Genomic DNA, 17,904 nt, shown 5'->3' with positions numbered 1-17,904 from the left:
TGAGCTGTCCTGAGGCAAACCTGAGTAAAAACAGAGTTAAGGCTTCAGTCCCTTGTATTTATTGTGAAATGGGCAGCCAAATAGCTATGTACCATATGAAAATGTACTTCCTTATGTCACAATCTGGGGCCATCAAGCATAGAGTCCTAGGCAAATGGGACTATGTACTATACCGTTGCTACTGCCAAGGCTACTAAGTTCCCATCCAGATCTTATTCCCCCCTCCCCCCGCTTCTGTGTGTCTTTATGGGGATATAGCTGTACCTGCTTCCCAGTGGTCCCTATTACCCGGCCATTTGTTCCATTTCTTCTTGTATTATCACAAGCCAACTAGTATTTTACTTGCTTTAACGTCTGTTCATTTGTAGATAAAGTGCTTATTAACATCTAGAGCCTTCCCTTCATTTGTCATATGTATTCTTTGACGTTTGTGTTAAGCATGATTTGGGGCTTCTGTGACTAAAGTCTATATGAAGAATTAGGAATGTTTATTACCATGATCGCTACTTTAAAGGTCTCTTGAATGGGTGGCTGAGGTCTCGCCAAAGAAAAACTTTCTATTCATCTTGATTCGAGTCAGATAGCCCCCTTTATCTTGATGCCTTATAATCCCGTCAAGACTTCTAAAAAAACAGAACTTTTCTAGCAAAAAAGAAAGCTGTCCATTGAGACTGCCTCTCTTTGTTAAACTCCATGTTTCAATCTGCGTAAATGTTGCTGCATTATTGATGGAGCTCTGTTTCAGCATATGATCTCCTTCATTTTATCTTCATCCAACAGTGCATTAATTTCCCCCAAGTCGAGTTCTTTTTCTGGTCCTTAAAGCCACGAACAGTCTCTGGTTGTCCTTAGAAGTTTTATTTTTGGGCGCTAGATTCTCAGCTGGTGTCAGTTGGTGTAGCATCCTTAACTTCACCTGTAAGTGATCTAGTTGGTACATTATTTTTGGAATTATGTCTGCTCTCATGATTTATGTAAATCCATGTCTCTGTACTCTGTTCACTAGGTCTTCTGTGTAGTCTTGCAGAACATTGATAGCATGTTGAGGAATCTGTAATTCCACTGTCTGAAGAGATACTGAATCACTTTCATTTCTTATTCGTTAAAGTATATTTGTAACTTCAGAGTAATTGATTCCTCATTTGTGTCATCAACTGGAAACATACAGCTGCATTTGATGGAAATAACCAATCATATAATAATACATCACATAGCAAGAATGGGCTGACAAAGAGCAAAATTAGCAATAGTCAGCACTGGTGAAGAGCCAAGTCAGAAAACTTCAGTTCATCCTCTCATTTAACAAAGTATCTGCTTCTAATCCAGTGAGTCATTGTCACATTCTGGGGTGCAGCCCAGACCAGCAAGGGGGTTATGTCACTGCCTTCCCTGTAACCGTGGGTGCCTCACAATGCATCTCTGTTGTAGCTCCCAACCTGGACTGCTCACAGCCAGCCTACCAGCATGCAGGTTGCATCCTGAGTATGTGTGTGCTAGGCAATCCTGGTTCAGCAGCTCTGATCCCACCAGCCTGATCCCACAGCTCCACTCTGGTTTCCACCAGCCTCAGTTACTTCTTGCAGGGTGACCCCAACATGCTCCCAGTCCCAGATTTCCCCCCAAAATACGTGTTCTGCACTGTCCAGCTCTTTCCTGGAAAGTTCAGATATTAAGGTTCATTGCTCCTGTAAAGAGTTGATATTCAATCGTTTACTTCAACTGGACTTACCAAACAGTTCAGTTTAAATAAAGTACTGGATCAGTTTAGATTAAAAATAAAACAAGTTTATTAAGTATTAACAAAGAAGATAGGATTTTAAGTGAATGCAAGTATAAGAGAGAAAGTTAGAAATGGTTACCTGTAAATATCAGTGAAAAAATGCATCTAAAAGTCAAACTTATTCTAGCAAGTTTTGGCTCAATGCTTTGCTCGAGATGGCCTTTCTTATCCACAGTCTTCCAGCAAGATGGAGGTTGACAGTTTCCTTGGTCAGGATCTCTCCCAGAGGCCCAAAGGTGTTGGTGCCTTAGTCTTTTTAGAAGAAAGAGACAGAACTTGGGGTTCTCTGACCCTTTCTTTGGTGGATTCTTCAGAGGGTTACCCTTCAAAGCAGGGTGGGCAAACTTTTTGGCCCGAGGGCCACATCTGGGTATGGAAATTTTATGGCGGGCCATGAATGCTCATGAAATTGGGATTGGGGTGCAGGAGGGGGTCAGGGCTCTGGCTGGGGGTGCAGGCTCTGGGATGGGGCCAGAAATGAGAAATTGAGGGTTTGGGAGGGGGCTCCAGGCTGGGGCAGGAGGTTGGGGTGTGTGTGTGGGCGGGTGAGGGCTGCAGCTGGAAGTGTAGGCTCTGGGGTGGGGCTGAGGGATTTGGGATATAGGAAGGTACTTCAGGCTGGGCCCGAGCAGTTCAGAGGGTGGGAGGGGGATCAGGGCTGGAACAGGGGGTTGGAGCACGGGGGGGGGGGGGATTAGGGCTCTGGCTGGGGGTGCGGGCTCTGGGGTGGGGTCAGGGATCTGGGCTTTGGGGTGCAGGAGGGTGCTTCGGGCTGGGTTCAAGGGGTTTGGAGGGCAGGAGGGAGATCAGGGCTGGGCAGAGAGTTGGGGCACGGGAGGGGTTCAGGGAAGCAGTGATATGTCCCCCCTCCAGCTCCTACGTGGAGACATGGCCAGGTAGCTCTGCACGCTGCCCCATTGGCTGCAGTTCCCGGCCAGTGGGAGCTGCTGGGGCGGCACTTGGGGCGGGGGCAGTGCGTGGAGCCCCCTGGCTGCCCCTAAACATAGGAGCCAGAGTGGGGACATGCTGCTGCTTCCGGGAGCCGCAGCACATGTGTGTGGAGCGGCCCCCGACCCCGTTCCCCGGCTGGAGTATGGGAGCAGGGCAAGCCCCATACCCTGCTCCCCAGCAGGAGCTCAAGGGCCAGATTAAATCGGCTGCTGGGTTGGATGTGGCCCACGGGCCGCAGTTTGCCCACCCTTGCTTCAAAGTAAAGTTTATTCAAGCAGTAAAGAAGGCAACATGGAGTCTGGTGATGAAGGAGGCTCCATGCCCTTTTTTTCTCCCTTTGTCTTTGATGAAATCCAACTCGTTCTGTTTCTAGTCATCTCTTCCTCCTGCTATCTCAAGGACCCTATTTACTATTTATATGTACATTGAGGGGTAAACATACATGCCTTTATTTAGGATATGCCTGTTTAACAACTTTTGCCTAGACAGAGCTGTCTGGTTGTGAACATGTGTTAATATCACATAGAGTGAATTTGTAACGTCACATATAATACTGTCATACATTTCACCATATTATTGACCAGCAAGTTATTTATTATTTTCAAATGAAATCTTACAAGGCATATTTCATACAAAGATTACAACAGTGTGTAGAGTGTGAACACAGGGATGCTTTTGGTCACAGTTACCCACAAAAATATCAAAAAACCCCACCACAATTAATAGTCCAAACGACTGCCTAGCCTACTCACCATTGTCTCAATCTTCAGCATTGCTATTCCAGAGCAACACTGTCATGGGCGTGACTCTCTTCTGTTACCTCAATTTATGTCAATAGCACTCCATTGAAATCGGGGAGTTATATTGGTGTAAAACAGATGTAACCATGGAGAATCAGGCCCACGGCCAGGACATTAAAGAATAGCATGTAGTGCAAGTGGCTTTTCTTCTAAGTGTGAGCTCAGCCCTTTCCTTCCAGATCTCTCACCTACGCACCAGAAGGAGAGAAAGTGGAATGTGGCACATCTTATAGATGAATCATTGAGGAATAATATATTCACTTTTTGTCCACTATCTTACTCCCCTCCGAATCCCAGATTATCCCCCAAAGCATCCAAGGCTGAAAGTTTGCACTGCTGAGTCAATAGAAGCTTTGCCGTTGGCTTCAATGGGCACAGGATCTGGTGGTCAGCTAGCAACAACCTAAATAACCATCTAAACCCTTATAAGAATTCCAATATCTCTCAACGGCATGCAGACCTTCCAGATAGAAACACCATCCTTAAATATTTTCAATGCTGTGTTGGAAATGTTTTCATAATTTGTTTTCAGCTGACTCTGTGAATACCCTGTGCTAGCAACAAAAGAAAAACAAAAATTTCTTTTCTGATGTTGTAAGTCCTTCAAGTAATATTAAGCTCTTTAATAATTCCATATATATGGGGCTTCTAAAGCAATAAAATGCCTCTAATTGTTCACAGCTCTTCCGTCTCACCAATTTAGTTGCTAATTTAGTAAAATGACTGTCAGATGTTGGAGACAATGGACAACTTGGAGAAGACAACTAAAGATTTACTCCTTCTATTCATTGCTTCTTGAACTATGATACAATGTCAGACAACTTATCAATGAGATTGGTTAGCTAAAGCCATCTCCATGTGTGCGTGTGGGGAAAAAAATCCTCTTGTTTCCTGAAACACAAGCAATTATCAGGTACTATAGTAATGAGAGGATAGTATGGGCCAGATCATTAGCTGTGTATGTTAGCATAGGCTCACTGAAGTCAACAGAACTATATTGATATGCATTGGCCAAGATCTGGCCCTATATTTTCTTCAGGTTAGGAATAGGCTAGGAATACATGGTACTAATATAAGGGAGAATTCCTTCTCTAACACCACAGAAGACTCTGGTAAAGACCCCAGAGTCAGAACTTGATTATGTTAGATTATTACAGTTCAATATCTGACCAACTTTAGAGATGACACATGGCTGTAATTACCTGGGCAACAGTGGGATGAAGTAGTAAGGCTAATACCGGCATCCTATTTCTTCCAAGCAGGCAAAGTCACGTGGTTGATGAGGTCAGAGAAGGACCTGCAAACATGCTCAGCTGTGGAGACCAACTCCTGCTTTATAGCAGACTGCTGAGCTGGAAAGAAAAGAGATTATTTCACAGCACCTAAATGCAGTAAAATCCCTGTACGACTCTTTAAAAGACTCTAATTCAAGGTAATTCTATAGAAACAAAAGTTTTATCCGCTGGCTTTCCTTATTACATTCTTATCAATGAAAGTGAGGCATCCTGAGAGCTGAACAAAGCTATGCTGTAATAAGACCATTGATTACAAGAGGATTTTATGTGATTGGGAGGCTGGCTGTGGGGTCAAACAATTACACTGTCATAGAAATTGGAGACAGAAAAGACCACCAATGCAAGTTTGTTCCATATTGACTGCTGAGAGTGACTTCCTCTACAGTACTATGTCTTCTCCAGTTTTAAATGACTCAAGCAGTGAGGGGTTAAATGTTGAGCTCACATGAATGCAAATCTGGAGTAATTCTAGAGTGATTGCATGCTGAGAGAGGAAGGCTAGTGTTGTGGTGACAGCACTGCAGTGGAAATTAGAAGATCTGGGTTCAATGCTTGACTGCCACATGTTTAATATGGTATTTATAAACTATGAACGGAGTGTCAGATCATATCTCTACTCATGTTGAGTTAGTCTTTGCTCTGTGACTTATATGGATTACTTACAGTAAGAGACTGCTCTTTGGGTCCATTCCTAAGCACCTTGTATATAACAGCAGCATTGGTAGGACTGACTATTATTAAGGTTGCCCAAGAGTTCCCATTATAAGACCCTGTTTTCAGTTGCTTATAACTTTGCTAAACTTTAACCCTTTGGGCTGACATTTTCTGCACTGCACAGCTTCCCCAGGCTGAACTTGTTCCTCCTCCATAAGGCTACAAGGGCAAAGTCAAACTTTCCCTGTAGTGGCTGCTCTGGTCCAGGGCGGAACTGGCACTAGAACTTGAGAGCAATGAGCTTGTCTCTCCTGTGCGCTCAGTGATCCCCTACTGGCAGTCAGCTAGCACAGAGGAGAAAGCTGTCTCATTTGAATACAGTGGTAACAAAAACTGGACTGTGGAGGAGGGAAGAGTAGATTGGGACAAGGTGTCTGGTGAAACTGGAAGTGGAGCAGGGGTAAAAGAAACTGTGCCTGGAACCTGGGGTGAGGGGCAGAATTGGGACTGGCTAGGCAAAGAGGTGGGACTGGAAGTCAGGGAGGAGAATGGAGGCTAGAACTGGTTGCTGGGGGGTGGGAGGCAAGGGTCCTGTGGAAAAAATAGTATATGATCATGTATTTAAAGACTGACTTATAATGCAAATGCATAAAAGGGCTGAATTAAGGGTTCAGAAGCAACCTTAATTCTGGCATTTTCCAACTTTTTGCAATCTCAGTAATGTTATTTTCACATGGTTTTTTGTGTGTAATATATATTTATAGGGCCAGATGTAATGGACACAGAGTGCCTTGGGCCTTGCATGATAAGGCTTAATAGAATGTTATTAATTTCAGATTTTAAGCAGTTTTAAATTATTTTGTAAATCTTCCCAGCTCATTTTTACAGCGTTATTTTATCTTTTCTCATATTCAACTCCCCTACCTCCTTGAAAATCCATCCAGCATAACAGAGGTGACCTATGAATCTAGCCACTTCCTGTCAGTGAGAGACAAAAACCGGTTATCTGCCTTTCATAACTGTTGTTCTTCAAGATGTGTTGCTCATGTCCATTCCAAGTAGGTGTGTGCGTGTGCATGCATGATTGTTGGAAGGTTTTTCCCCTAGTAGTACCCTGTTGGCTGTGGAGCCCCCCGGAATGGTGCCCTTATGGCGGTGAATATAGGTCCTGCCGACCCGCTGCCTCTTCAGTTCCTTCTTGCCGGATACTCTGACAGAGGGGAGGTGGGTGGGTCTCGGAATGGACATGAACAACACATCTCGAAGAACAACAGGTACGAAAGGTCAGTAACCATTTTTTTTCTTCTTCAAGTGATTGCTCATGTCAATTCCAAGTAGGTGACTCCCAAGCAGTCCCCTGGAGGAGGGGTCGGAGTTCACTGAGCTGCCGACTGTAGCACGGCTCTACCAAACACGGCATTGTCTCTCGCCTGCTGAGTGATGGTGTAGTGTGACATAAAGGTGTGAATAGACGACCACGTCCCCGCCCGGCAGATGTCATGAATGGGGACCTGTGCCAGGACTGCTGCAGATGAAGCCTGCACTCTTGTGGAGTGCGTTGTCAACGCTGGGACCAGAATCTTTGCTAGATAACAGCATATTCTGATGCAGGCCGTGATCCAGAACAGATTCTCTGAGACGAAATAGGGAGATCTTTCATTCTTTCTGTAATAGCGATGAAGAACTGCATCAACTTCCTAAACGGCTTTGTTCACTTGATGTAAAAGGCTAATGCCCATCTGACATGCAGGGAATGGAGCATGCATTCCCTGTCATTGGCACGTGGCTTAGGACAGAACACTGGCAGAAAGATGTCCTGATTTGTGTGAAATTGCGAATCTACCTTCAGGAGAAAACCTGGGTGCGGTCACAATTGTACCTTGTCCTTATAAAACACAGTATAAGGGGGCTCCAACGTCAAAGCCTTGAGCTCAGACCCCCTTCTGGCTGATGTTATAGCCACTAGGAACGCCATTTTCCAAGACAGGTGGAACAGTGAACTCATTGCTAGGGGCTCAAAGGGGGGGCCCAGGAGCCTTGAGAGCACCAGGTTAAGCTCCCATGGAGGGATTAGTTGTTTTACTTGGGAGTACAGTTTGTCTGGCCCCTTGAGGAAATAGCCAACCACAGGGTTAGCAAACACTGAGCGTCCTGTTGAGCCAGTATGGAAAGCCGAAATTACTACCAGGTGCACCTTTACTGATGAAACTGCCAGCCCCGGTTGCTTCAGGTGAAGCAAATAGCCCAGGATAAAGGGAATCGAGGACTGCAACGGAGGGGTACCTTTCTGGAGGGACCAAATGGAAAATCTCTTCCACTTTGCCAGATAAGTGGCACGAGTGGAAGGCTTTCTGCTGCCGAGGAGAACCTCCCTAACCGAGTCTGAGAAGGTAAGTTCTAGAGGATTCAGCCATGGAGTTTCCATGCTATGAGATGGAGAGATTCTGGGTTAGGGTGCTGGAAGTGGCCATGGTCCTGTGTGATCAAGTCCAGAACCAAGGGCAAAGTAATGGGTGTATTCACTGACAGATCCCGCAACGTGGTGAACCAGTGCTGACATGGCCACGCTGGTGCTATTAAACTCAACGACGTTTTCTCTCACTGGACATTGAGGAGGACCTTGTGGGTGAGTGGGAAGGGTGGGAATGTATACAGCAGGCACCCTTTTCAGGACAGGAAGAGGGCATCCGTGAGCAAGCCTGGACTGTGGTTCAGGAAGGAGCAGAACTGTTGACACTTCCTGTTGCATCGTGTTGCAAACAAGCCTATCTGGGGAGATCCCCACTTTTGGAAGATGTTGATGGTGGCATCTGGGTGCAGGGATCAGTTGTGGCTGTAAAACGACCTGCTGAGGCGATCGGCCGGTTCATTCTGCGAACAGGGAAGGTACAAGGCCTCCAATTGTATCAAGTGGGTGATGCAGAAGTCCCACAGCTTGAGGGCTTCCTAGCACAGGGAGAGGAGTGAGCACCACCCTGTCTGTTTATATAAAACATTGCTGTGGTATTGTCTGTCAGTACTGATACACATCTTCCCTGTAGATGGGTTTGAAATGTCTGGCAAGCGAGACGAACCACCCACAGCTCCCTGACGTTGATGTGCAGCAAAAGTTCCACCTGGGATCAAGAGGCCTTGTGTCTTGAGTTCGCTCAGGTGCACCCCCCATTTCATCGCCGCCGCATCTGTGACTAGAGACAGCGACGGCTGAAGTATGGAGAAGGGCACTCCCACACATATTGCTTGTGGGTTGAGCCACCATCGGAGGGATTTGAGAACCTGAGGAGTAAGAGTGACCAGTCTGTCTATGCGATCTCTGTTTGGCCTGTAAACTTGGGCTAACCACGTCTGAAGCAGGTGTAGCTGCAACCTGGCATGGTGTACCACATACACATGCAGGCAGCCATATGCCGAAGCAACTTCAGACAAGTTTGCGCCATTGTAGTGGGGAATCTCTTGAGATCCTCTATGACGGCGCTTATGGTGAGGAAATGAGCTTCTAGGAGAAAAGTCCTGGCCTGGGTGGAGTCGAGGAGGGCCCGATGAACTCTATCCTCTGCATAGGGGTTATAGTTGACTTTTTTTTCTACATTTAGAATGAGACCGAGACTGAGGAATGTCATGTGCACCAGGCTCACATGGTCCTCCACTTGGGCCCAAGATTGACCCTTGATCAGCCAGTCGTCCAGATATGGGAACACTTGCACCTGCTGCTTTCACAGGAAGGCCGCCACAATCGCCATGCACTTTGTGAACACCCGAGGGGCTGCTGAGAGGCTGACGGGGAGGACCATGAACTGATAATGGGTGTTGTTGACAACAAATCAAAGGAAATGTCTGTGGGACTGGACTATGGACACATGGAAGTACGCGTCCTTCAGGTCGTGGGCGGCACACCAGTCTCCTGCATCCAGAGAGGGAATGATGGAAGGCAATGAGACCGTGCAGAACTTCAGCTTCTTCATGAATCTGTTGAGGTTTTGCAGGTCCCCTTGGCCTTGGGGATTAGGAAATAACGGGAATAGAATCCCCTGCCCCTGAACTCCATAGGTACCTCTTCTACTGCCCCAAGTTGTAGGAGCATTTGCACTCCTGCACTAGAAGTTGCTCATGAGAAGGGACCCTGAAGTGGGACAGGGAAGGTGGGTGGGAAGATATAGAATTGGAGAGAATATCCCAATTCTACCATGCTCAAGACCCAGCTATCTGATGTTGTTTGAGCCCAAGCATGGTATAAATGGGATAGATGGTTCACAAAAGAAGGAGGATCCGGGATATGGACTGACGCGTCAGCCCTGGGTGCACCTTCGAAAGCTTTTCTTGGGAGCCAGTGACTGTCTCGCCAAGTCTTGGCCCTGGGTAGAGGAGGACTGCAGAGGCCTTCTCCTATTACTCCTATCCCATCTCCTGTTTATAGTCTTGCTGCAGCTGAGAGGGGTAGAAGTGAGGCGGGGGCTGAGGCTTAAAATGCTTTCTTTGTGGGGCCAGCGTATGAAGCCCCAAAAGACTTTAAGGTTGCTCTAGAGTCTTTGAGATTATGGAGTCTAGAGTCCATCTGCTCAGCGAAGAGACCTGCACCATTGAAGGACAGGTCCTGTATAGTCTGTTGGACCTCTGGGGAGGGCTGAGACTTATAGCCACGAACTAGTCACATGACAATGGCAGTAGACACTGTACAGGTGGCTGAGTCCACTGAGTCTAATGCAGCCTTCAAGGAAGTCCTTGCAATGGTCTTGCCTACCTCCAGGGCAGCCCCAAAGTCAGAGCGGGAGTCAGACATAAGTAGCTCCTTAAACTTGGACAGGGAGTTCCAAGAGTTAAATCTGTAGCGGCTAAGAACTGCCTGCTGATTGACAATTCGAAGCTGGAGCCCCCTAGTGGAATAGACCTTATGGCTGAAGAGGTCCAGCTTCTTTGCCTCTTTAGACTTTGGAGTGGGGCACTGGTGACCTGCCTTTCCTTGGCCTTGGCCACATCCACTGCCAGCATGCCCAGCTGGGAGTGGGTGAAAAGGTATTTGTACCCCTTAAAACAGTGGTCCCCAACCTTTTCTGTGGGGCAGGCACCGGACGACTAGTCGCCGAAGACTGTGGCTGCCGGACAAGCAGCCGCCGAAATGCCGCCGTGAAGCGGCAACATTAAGAGGCATCGCCGCCGAAATGCTGCCGTGAAGCAGCAGCATCAAGAGGCGTCGCCGCCGAAATGCCACCAAAATTCGGCGGCATTTCGGCGGTAGCGCTTCTTGACATTGCCACTTCTCGGCGGCATTTCGGCGGCTGCTTTTCCGGTGGCCAGTAGGTGGGCGCACATGGATACCCTGGCTCGCACCATGGCACCCACGGGCACTGCGTTGGGGACCCCTGCTTTAGAGGGTACAAAGTACTTCCTCTTCACCCCTTTAGCCATTGGAGGAATGGAAGCAGGAGTGTGCCAGAAGGTCTTGGTAGTATTGTGGATGGACTTGACCAATTGCGAGGCCACCCTGGAAGCACCTTCTGGTGTCAAAATGTCCACCATAGGGTCCATTTCTGCTGACACCTCCTCTGCTTGCAGGCCAAGATTTCGGGCTACTCTTCTGAGCAGCTCCTGATGGGCTCTATTGTCCAAAGCCGGTAATGAGGCAGACAAGCCCGCTACTGCTTCGTCCAGGGAGGAAGATGAAGAAGCCCTCATAGGCATGGGCTCCTCCTGACCTTCCAACTCACAGAAGTCCTCCCGAGCAGGTGCTTCCTGCACAGTGGCAGATGCGTTGCCAGATGCAAACTCGGTGCCAGGTTCGGTGCCGGCTCAGGCACTGGGCTCCGAACCCCTTGGAGGTTCCCTTACCATGGAGGCAGACTGAGGTCCCCGTCTGTCCGAGGTGACCGAAAGGGACCTGGAGCTTGGCTCCTGGGCTTGATGATACGCCCATGGGGACCAGAACGGCCACTGAGTAGGTGCCTGCCACTGCGGTGGCCAGGGCATCATCGGAAGTTGTTGCATCTTGTTATGCCTGGACTGAAGAGACTGGTGCCAGCTGCATTTGGAGACGTATGATTCTGGTTCTGACTCCGAGAACGAGTCTGATCTCGGGCTCCATGGCAATGCCACGTGGGCCGGTGCTGGTGATCAGTGCTGAGGTGAGGACGACCAGTGCCGCAGCGTGGCTGGTTTGCCCTTGGACAGTCCAGCCCCCCTGCATGGTGCTGGTGCTGGAGCTGCTGGTGCCAGCGCTGTTGGCTCTGCCGGTGCCAGGGAGTGCTGGATTGCCATCTCTATGAAGTCCCTGGCAGCCTCAAACGTGTCAGGAGTGGACGGCATGTCCAACTCCCCAATTTGGCTCTCCCATCCCGGAGAGTCCAACAGAACCGGACTCAACGGTTTTGCCTGGGCCGCCGGAATCAACAGTACCAGCTGTCCCTGAGCGGGAGCTGAATGTCCTGATGTGGGACACACTCCACTGGCACCATCGTGCTCCACTGCTCGGACTTTTGGTGAGTTCTTTTGGCTCTTCTCAGCTTCTTATGCAGCACCGGTGAGTGAGATCAGTGCCGAGAAATCGCCGAACTTGTCTTTGGTGCCGAAGAGTGGCGGTGCCACGGGTCTCTGGGCCCCAAATCCTTCTCCAGCACCACATCCTCCCTTACTGAGGCTGGTGCACTCAGCACCAAAGTGCTGGGCTTGGATCTTGACGTGGTCTGAGCCAGCTGGGGATGGAGAGCTGACTCCATAAGGAAAAGCTTAAGTCCAAAGTCTCTCTCCTTCGGTCCTTGGGTGGAAACTCCTGCAGATCTTGCATTTGTTGGTCTGGTGGGCTTCCCCCAAGCACTTTATGCAGGAGTCATGAGGGTCTCCCCTGGGCATAGGCTTCTGGCAAGACCCGCAAGTTCTGAAGCCTGGAGACCGAAGCATGCCCTGGTCCCTGGAGGGGAGTAGGAAAACTCCTAGTAGGAAAAAGTGGGGGGTAATTCCCAACAGAAACTTATCTACAAACTAACTTAATTAAAATACTAGAACACCTATACTACGTAGAACTATATACAATACAAGAATAACTATTCGCTAGGAGAAGAGCTTATCCAAGGCAAGAGAACAAAGTAGCTTCAAAGACTGTCACTGGTGGTAAGAAGGAACTGAAGAGGCAGCAGGTCAGCAGGGACCTATATTCACCACCATAGGGCGCCACTCCAGGGGGCTCCACAGCCAGGGCTGGCTCCAGCTTTCCTGCCGCCCCAAGCGGCCAAAAATAAATAAATAAATTAAAAAAGATGAGCGGTGGCACTTCGGCGGCAGCTCAATCGCACCGCTTCTTCAGCGGCAATTTGGTGGCGGGTCCTCCCTCTCTTCCTCTTTGGCGGCAATTCGGCGGCAACTCAAAGAGGAAGAGAGGGAATGCGGGACCCGCTGCTGAATTCCCGCCGAAGACCGCCCTGACACTGAACGGAGTGCCGCCCCTTTGAATTGGCCGCCCCAAGCACCAGCTTCCTACACTGGTGCCTGGAGCCGGCCCTGTCCACAGCCGACTCGACGGGTACCACTAGGGGAAAAACCTTTCGACAATTGTGCACGCAGCATGCACACACCTACTTGGCACTGACATGAGCAATCACTGAAAGAACACAGGTTCCTCAGAATGCCATGTCACTCCCTCCTTAGTAATTTACAGTGCCAGGAAGCACATCTAACACAAATATCCTGAGACCTATTGCCTCCCGTGCATTTCAGATTTCCATGTAAAAGCTTTCTGCTAATGTCAAGGGATGCAGTGAGGTTTAGTTACTGCACATCTAGAAATAAAAAAAAAATGTATGTAACACAAGTTATCTAGTTAATAATATACTGTCTAACCAAATTATATTCAAATTGATGAAAAACAGCAGGTGCCATCATTACATACTCTAGGACTTTTGTGAAGAGGGGATATGAAGGACACCTCCCCTGTGTTTAAAGAATGGATGTGAACTCTGTGGGCATCCTTTTTAGAGTAATTTTAAACCAGTGAAAGAAATTCAAATGAGACCTCAAATTCATAGAGAAGGCAAGAAAATGAGCACCCTCTTGTTGGGAACATAACCTGCTGAACCTTTAAAGCATTTCCAAAGGTGAAATATAATTTCACAGAAAGACTGAACAATATTTGCTGAGTACGGGCTTGAGTAGTATTTAATGAGCATCTCACACGTTGCAACTTTTATATTCTGGGTAATTCCTAGAGTTGCTCAGGATGCAGATAAGTGCAGCACCTGACTGACCCAAAGTGTAAATATAAAGGCACCTCATGCTAGACTCAATGGACTAAATTCTCTGTTGGTGTCAAAGGGTGACACTTTATTAAGTCAGTGATGCTTCACCCATTTACACCAGAATAGAGAGTTTGGTCCATCAGGTCTAATTCTCCACTCACGTATATATGTCCGGAGTAGCTCCAATGAAGTCTATAGAACTATGCTGGGGTAAACCGGATGTAGGTCCGAAGACAATCAGGCCCAATATCTGTGATGTTAGAACTCTTACCTGGTTGCAGTTGGAGAGATAATGCATCCTCCAGCTTCAGCACTAGCTGCTGCAGTTCCTTCTCTTCATTCACCTCCTTCTCATTAAATGGCACTTCTGCAGCAGTGGGACTAGAAGCTGTGGTCATAATTCCCTGGGGAAGGTTCCCGGTCCTTTCAGGTTGTGATATCCCCTCCTGGTCTGTCTGAGGAATTCCCTTCTCTTTTGATTTTTCATGCTGTCTCATTAGGGGGTTGCCATTCTGCAGGAATATCGACCCTAAAGTGGTACCTGATGATCTCAGGTTCATTGCAACTGGATCAGTCTGAGTCTGTAATAGCTGCCTTTTTTCTGCAGCTGAGGAGGGATTCAGGGATTTCCACTCAGTATAGCTAGTGGGGATGGGTTTTGCCAGAGCTGAATCTGATCCATTGTGAAGCTTTCTTTCCTCCCAGGGGTCTTCACTTTTTGGCATCGTATTTTGACACAATACAAATGAAGGATAGTTTGGTGGTTGTAACATTGCCTGAAATAAACACAACACAGGAAACCTGTTGCTTATAAAGCTTGATACAAAGCCAATGGAAGCCTGTTAAAGAGGTAGGATGGTTTTGTGGTTAAAGAACTGAAATGAGACTTGAGAGATCTGGTTTCAGTTCCCTCCCATCCCTGCCACAGAAACCATATATGACCTTGGGCAAATCAGTGAATCTCCATGACTCAGTTTCCCCACCTGTAAAAAGGGGATAGTAATGCTTCCCTTGTCAGTCTTGTCTAATTAGTTTATAGCTTTTCAGGACAGGGACTTTCTCTTCATATGCTTGTACAGCACTTAGCACAATGGAGTCCTGATCGTGGCTGGGGATTTTCGACACTACTGCAATATAACAACAAATCAATAGGAATTATTCCATTGACTTCAGTGGAATTTGGATCAGGCCCATAAAAACTTTGGTGTCTAACCAGAAACACCTTGTCTCTGCCTTTTTCTTCTTCTAGTTATCCCCTGCCTGATTTTAAGTGTATTGGGTCTAATTATATTGTACACAGGTTTCATTCCACAATTTTCAATGTCTCAATTTATTGTAATTTCAGTCTCAAGATATTATACCTTATTGTGCCAGTAAAAAGGGGACGTCATAGTAGCTCAAGATTTAATTTGCTGGAAAATTATTCTAAAATAATTTAACTAAGGGGGAAAATATATATATATACACACACCCACACACATCCATGCAATGTGTGCATGCATATTTCGGTGTGTGTATATGTGTCTTTGTACGTATGACTCATACAAACAAATTGCATGTATATCCAGTTGTAAGATGCCATGTATTTGCATAGCATATGGACTAATATTTTAGAGTGAAAACATCATTTAAACTTTAGAAACCAAAGGTTACTTTAAATGAATCAGAATTAAAATATTTCAAAAGAAAAAGGCAAAATAAGATATTGATCCGCAGCAAGGAAAGACTTTCCTTTAATTATCAGACTAGATCTCTAATTCTTATCACCTGACAAGATAAGATTGTTCTTTAGACTGCACTGTCTAGTGATGTGTCCAGTCTTGATTAAGATGCATTGAGCAATTCTCTTTGGAGACTTTTTTTTTATGGTTGGAATTTCTCTAAGGGTGTTTTCACTCTTACGCATTATTTATTATTCATTATATTTGTTTATTTGTAATGTGGTAATGCCTACGAGCCCCATTGTGGATCAGAGCCCCATTGTGCTAGGTGCTGTATAAACAGAACAAAAAGAGTCCCCGCTTACTGTCTGTCTGTCTGTCTATGTCGATAGATAGATAGATACAAGAGACAACAGGGGAAGCACAAAGTAACAACGAGACAATGCTGGTGCGCAGTGCTCAGAGCATGCCAATAGCCAAATCGTTGTCAAGATTCTTGGCACATTGTTCTCTGTACCTTTATTTCCTGCATCATTTGCTGCAGCTCCGCCTGCACACACTCATGGTTTGCTATCAGGGCTTGGAGCTTTGCTTCTAGTCTGCAGCTTTTGTCTTCCTGGGAGTTGTGGAGGAGCAGCACTTTGTCTTTCCATTTGTTTAACTGCTTTCTCAGGTACCTGCCAGGCAACAGAGAGCGACAGGGGAGTTACTGGACTAAATTACCTTCCATGCACACTCCTTAGTGCAGAGCACGAGAGAGAACAAATATTGCAGCTGGGCTGGTGCAAAGGGGCCATAGCACAGGTAAAAGAACCTTCCCACCAGGGTGCAGGGGGCCAGTACTCCAGGAGCTGAAGTGCCTCCACAGCAGCCTATGCACAGGGGCATTGCAGGAAGCCCAGGACATGGCGGGCAGGATGGAGAAGGTGTGCCCAGGATGGTCCTGGGCTCTGGTGATTCAACATTCCTGGAATGGCCCATGGGACTGTCACAACAGAGACAAGAGACAGGGCAGCCCACAAGGCTGCCCTTCCCTGTGCCTGGGGTAAAGCCAGCTCCTGCCAGCTCTCAAAGTGAGGAAGTGCAAGCTGTCTGTCCTGGCCCCAGCACACGGATGAATCTGCCCCATTGTTCCCTGATGATGATCCTTCTCGCTAAGGACCTTCTGTATGGCCTCCATTGATTGCACAGAAAGTTTCGACAGAAGCCACTGTCCTTGGAAATATGAGGTTATTGCAATCAAAAGTGCTACCCACACACATACTAGAGACGATGCACCTAATATCTACTCAGGGCAGACAATACATAATACTACCCATTTCTCTAATCTAGAGGCAGACTCCTACGGAGACGTGCTGCCCACAGGATAGCAATACAGCTCTGTCTTGCCCACTGCTGAGGCGGAAAGGGAGATATAAAAGCTGGTTAGCACTGGCGAAATAAGACAGCTGCTGTATATTGCTCAACTGAAATAGTTCTCCCCACTCTTCTATTACATCCAAGAGTTCTAGTTTATTAACTTTCTATTGGATAATGTGTTGGTTCATATAAGCAAGAAGTAACGGTGTTATAAATCTGTCTTTTACTAAACGGTTTCTTCCAGCTCTATTTTTGAAAGAAGAAATACATCAGTCAGTACGCACTCAGAAAAACCCACTTTCGCTAGGGATAAAGGCAGAACTCATCTGCTCACTTTCCTCATGTGAGTAGCCCTACTGACCCCTTCAATGAGATTATACATATCAGCTGAGCAAGACTTGGCCAGAAGGCTTGTAAAAAGCCTAGACATGCAAAGTTAACACTAGTATTTAGATCTGGGTTTAGAATAGGTTTTCCTGTCCTGCAAGAGTTTTTCAGATTTTTGAAATTTTTTCCCACCCTGAGATGGGACAAAAAGTCAATCTCAAATTTTTTTTGTGAACCAATGAAATTTTTTTGGTTCGGATCAATTGAAACATCTCGTTTTGATACCTACCTTTTAATTTTTTTAAAAACTTATTTTAATACAAATTAAAATGTCTAAGCAAAAAGTTATTTTGAATCAGAAAATGAACAGATCATTTCCTGATGAAAAATGTTTCATTGGAAAATTCTTGACCAGCTCTACTAGTCCTTTTAATAGTCCTTATATTTCAGCATTTAATGGCCCTGTCCTGTGCGATTCTGAGAATCTTTAGCTATTTCTGTGCCCATTTCTGTCAGCAAACATGCACCTGAGAAACTTAACCTGTGCAAGTATTTCCACTGACTAGGAATGAAGGGGACTACTCCCGTGAGCAAAGTTACTCATTTTCCTGTTTACAGGATTGGGTTGCCAACTTTGGTTGGATGTATTCTTGGAGGTTTCATCACATGACATAATCTTTAAAGATTCATTTTTAATTCCTGGAGACTCCAGGACAATCCTGGAGGATTGGCAACCCTAGTCTTGAGTCAGGACAGAGTACATTTCTGAAGGAGCAGGCTTCACACGCACCATCTCCGCTACCATTAACTTCAGTGGGAGTTGAAGATATTCAGCATCTCACAGGACTGGCCCCTATG

General features: G+C 46.6%; 1 protein-coding gene across 3 annotated transcripts in view; it reads right to left on the bottom strand.

The window, feature by feature from the left end:
• Nucleotides 1-2,501: 2,501 nt before the first annotated feature.
• Nucleotides 2,502-17,904, bottom strand: part of DYTN (dystrotelin) — a 54,895-nt gene continuing 39,492 nt past the window's right edge. For 2 of the 3 annotated variants that reach the window (XM_054044865.1, XM_054044864.1), the window contains exons 13-15: nucleotides 15,878-16,037; nucleotides 13,971-14,475; nucleotides 2,502-4,883 (exon numbers count right to left, since the gene is read on the bottom strand). In XM_054044865.1, the coding sequence (XP_053900840.1) occupies nucleotides 4,777-4,883; nucleotides 13,971-14,475; nucleotides 15,878-16,037 (772 nt within the window). In that variant the 3' untranslated portion in view covers nucleotides 2,502-4,776. The remainder of the gene's footprint in view (nucleotides 4,884-13,970; nucleotides 14,476-15,877; nucleotides 16,038-17,904) is intronic. The other variant, XM_054044863.1, reaches the window with a different exon arrangement.

This window comes from Malaclemys terrapin, chromosome 11 (assembly GCF_027887155.1).
Source record: "Malaclemys terrapin pileata isolate rMalTer1 chromosome 11, rMalTer1.hap1, whole genome shotgun sequence".
NCBI lineage: Eukaryota > Metazoa > Chordata > Testudines > Emydidae > Malaclemys > Malaclemys terrapin.
This window is presented reverse-complemented; position numbering and strand designations above follow the sequence as displayed.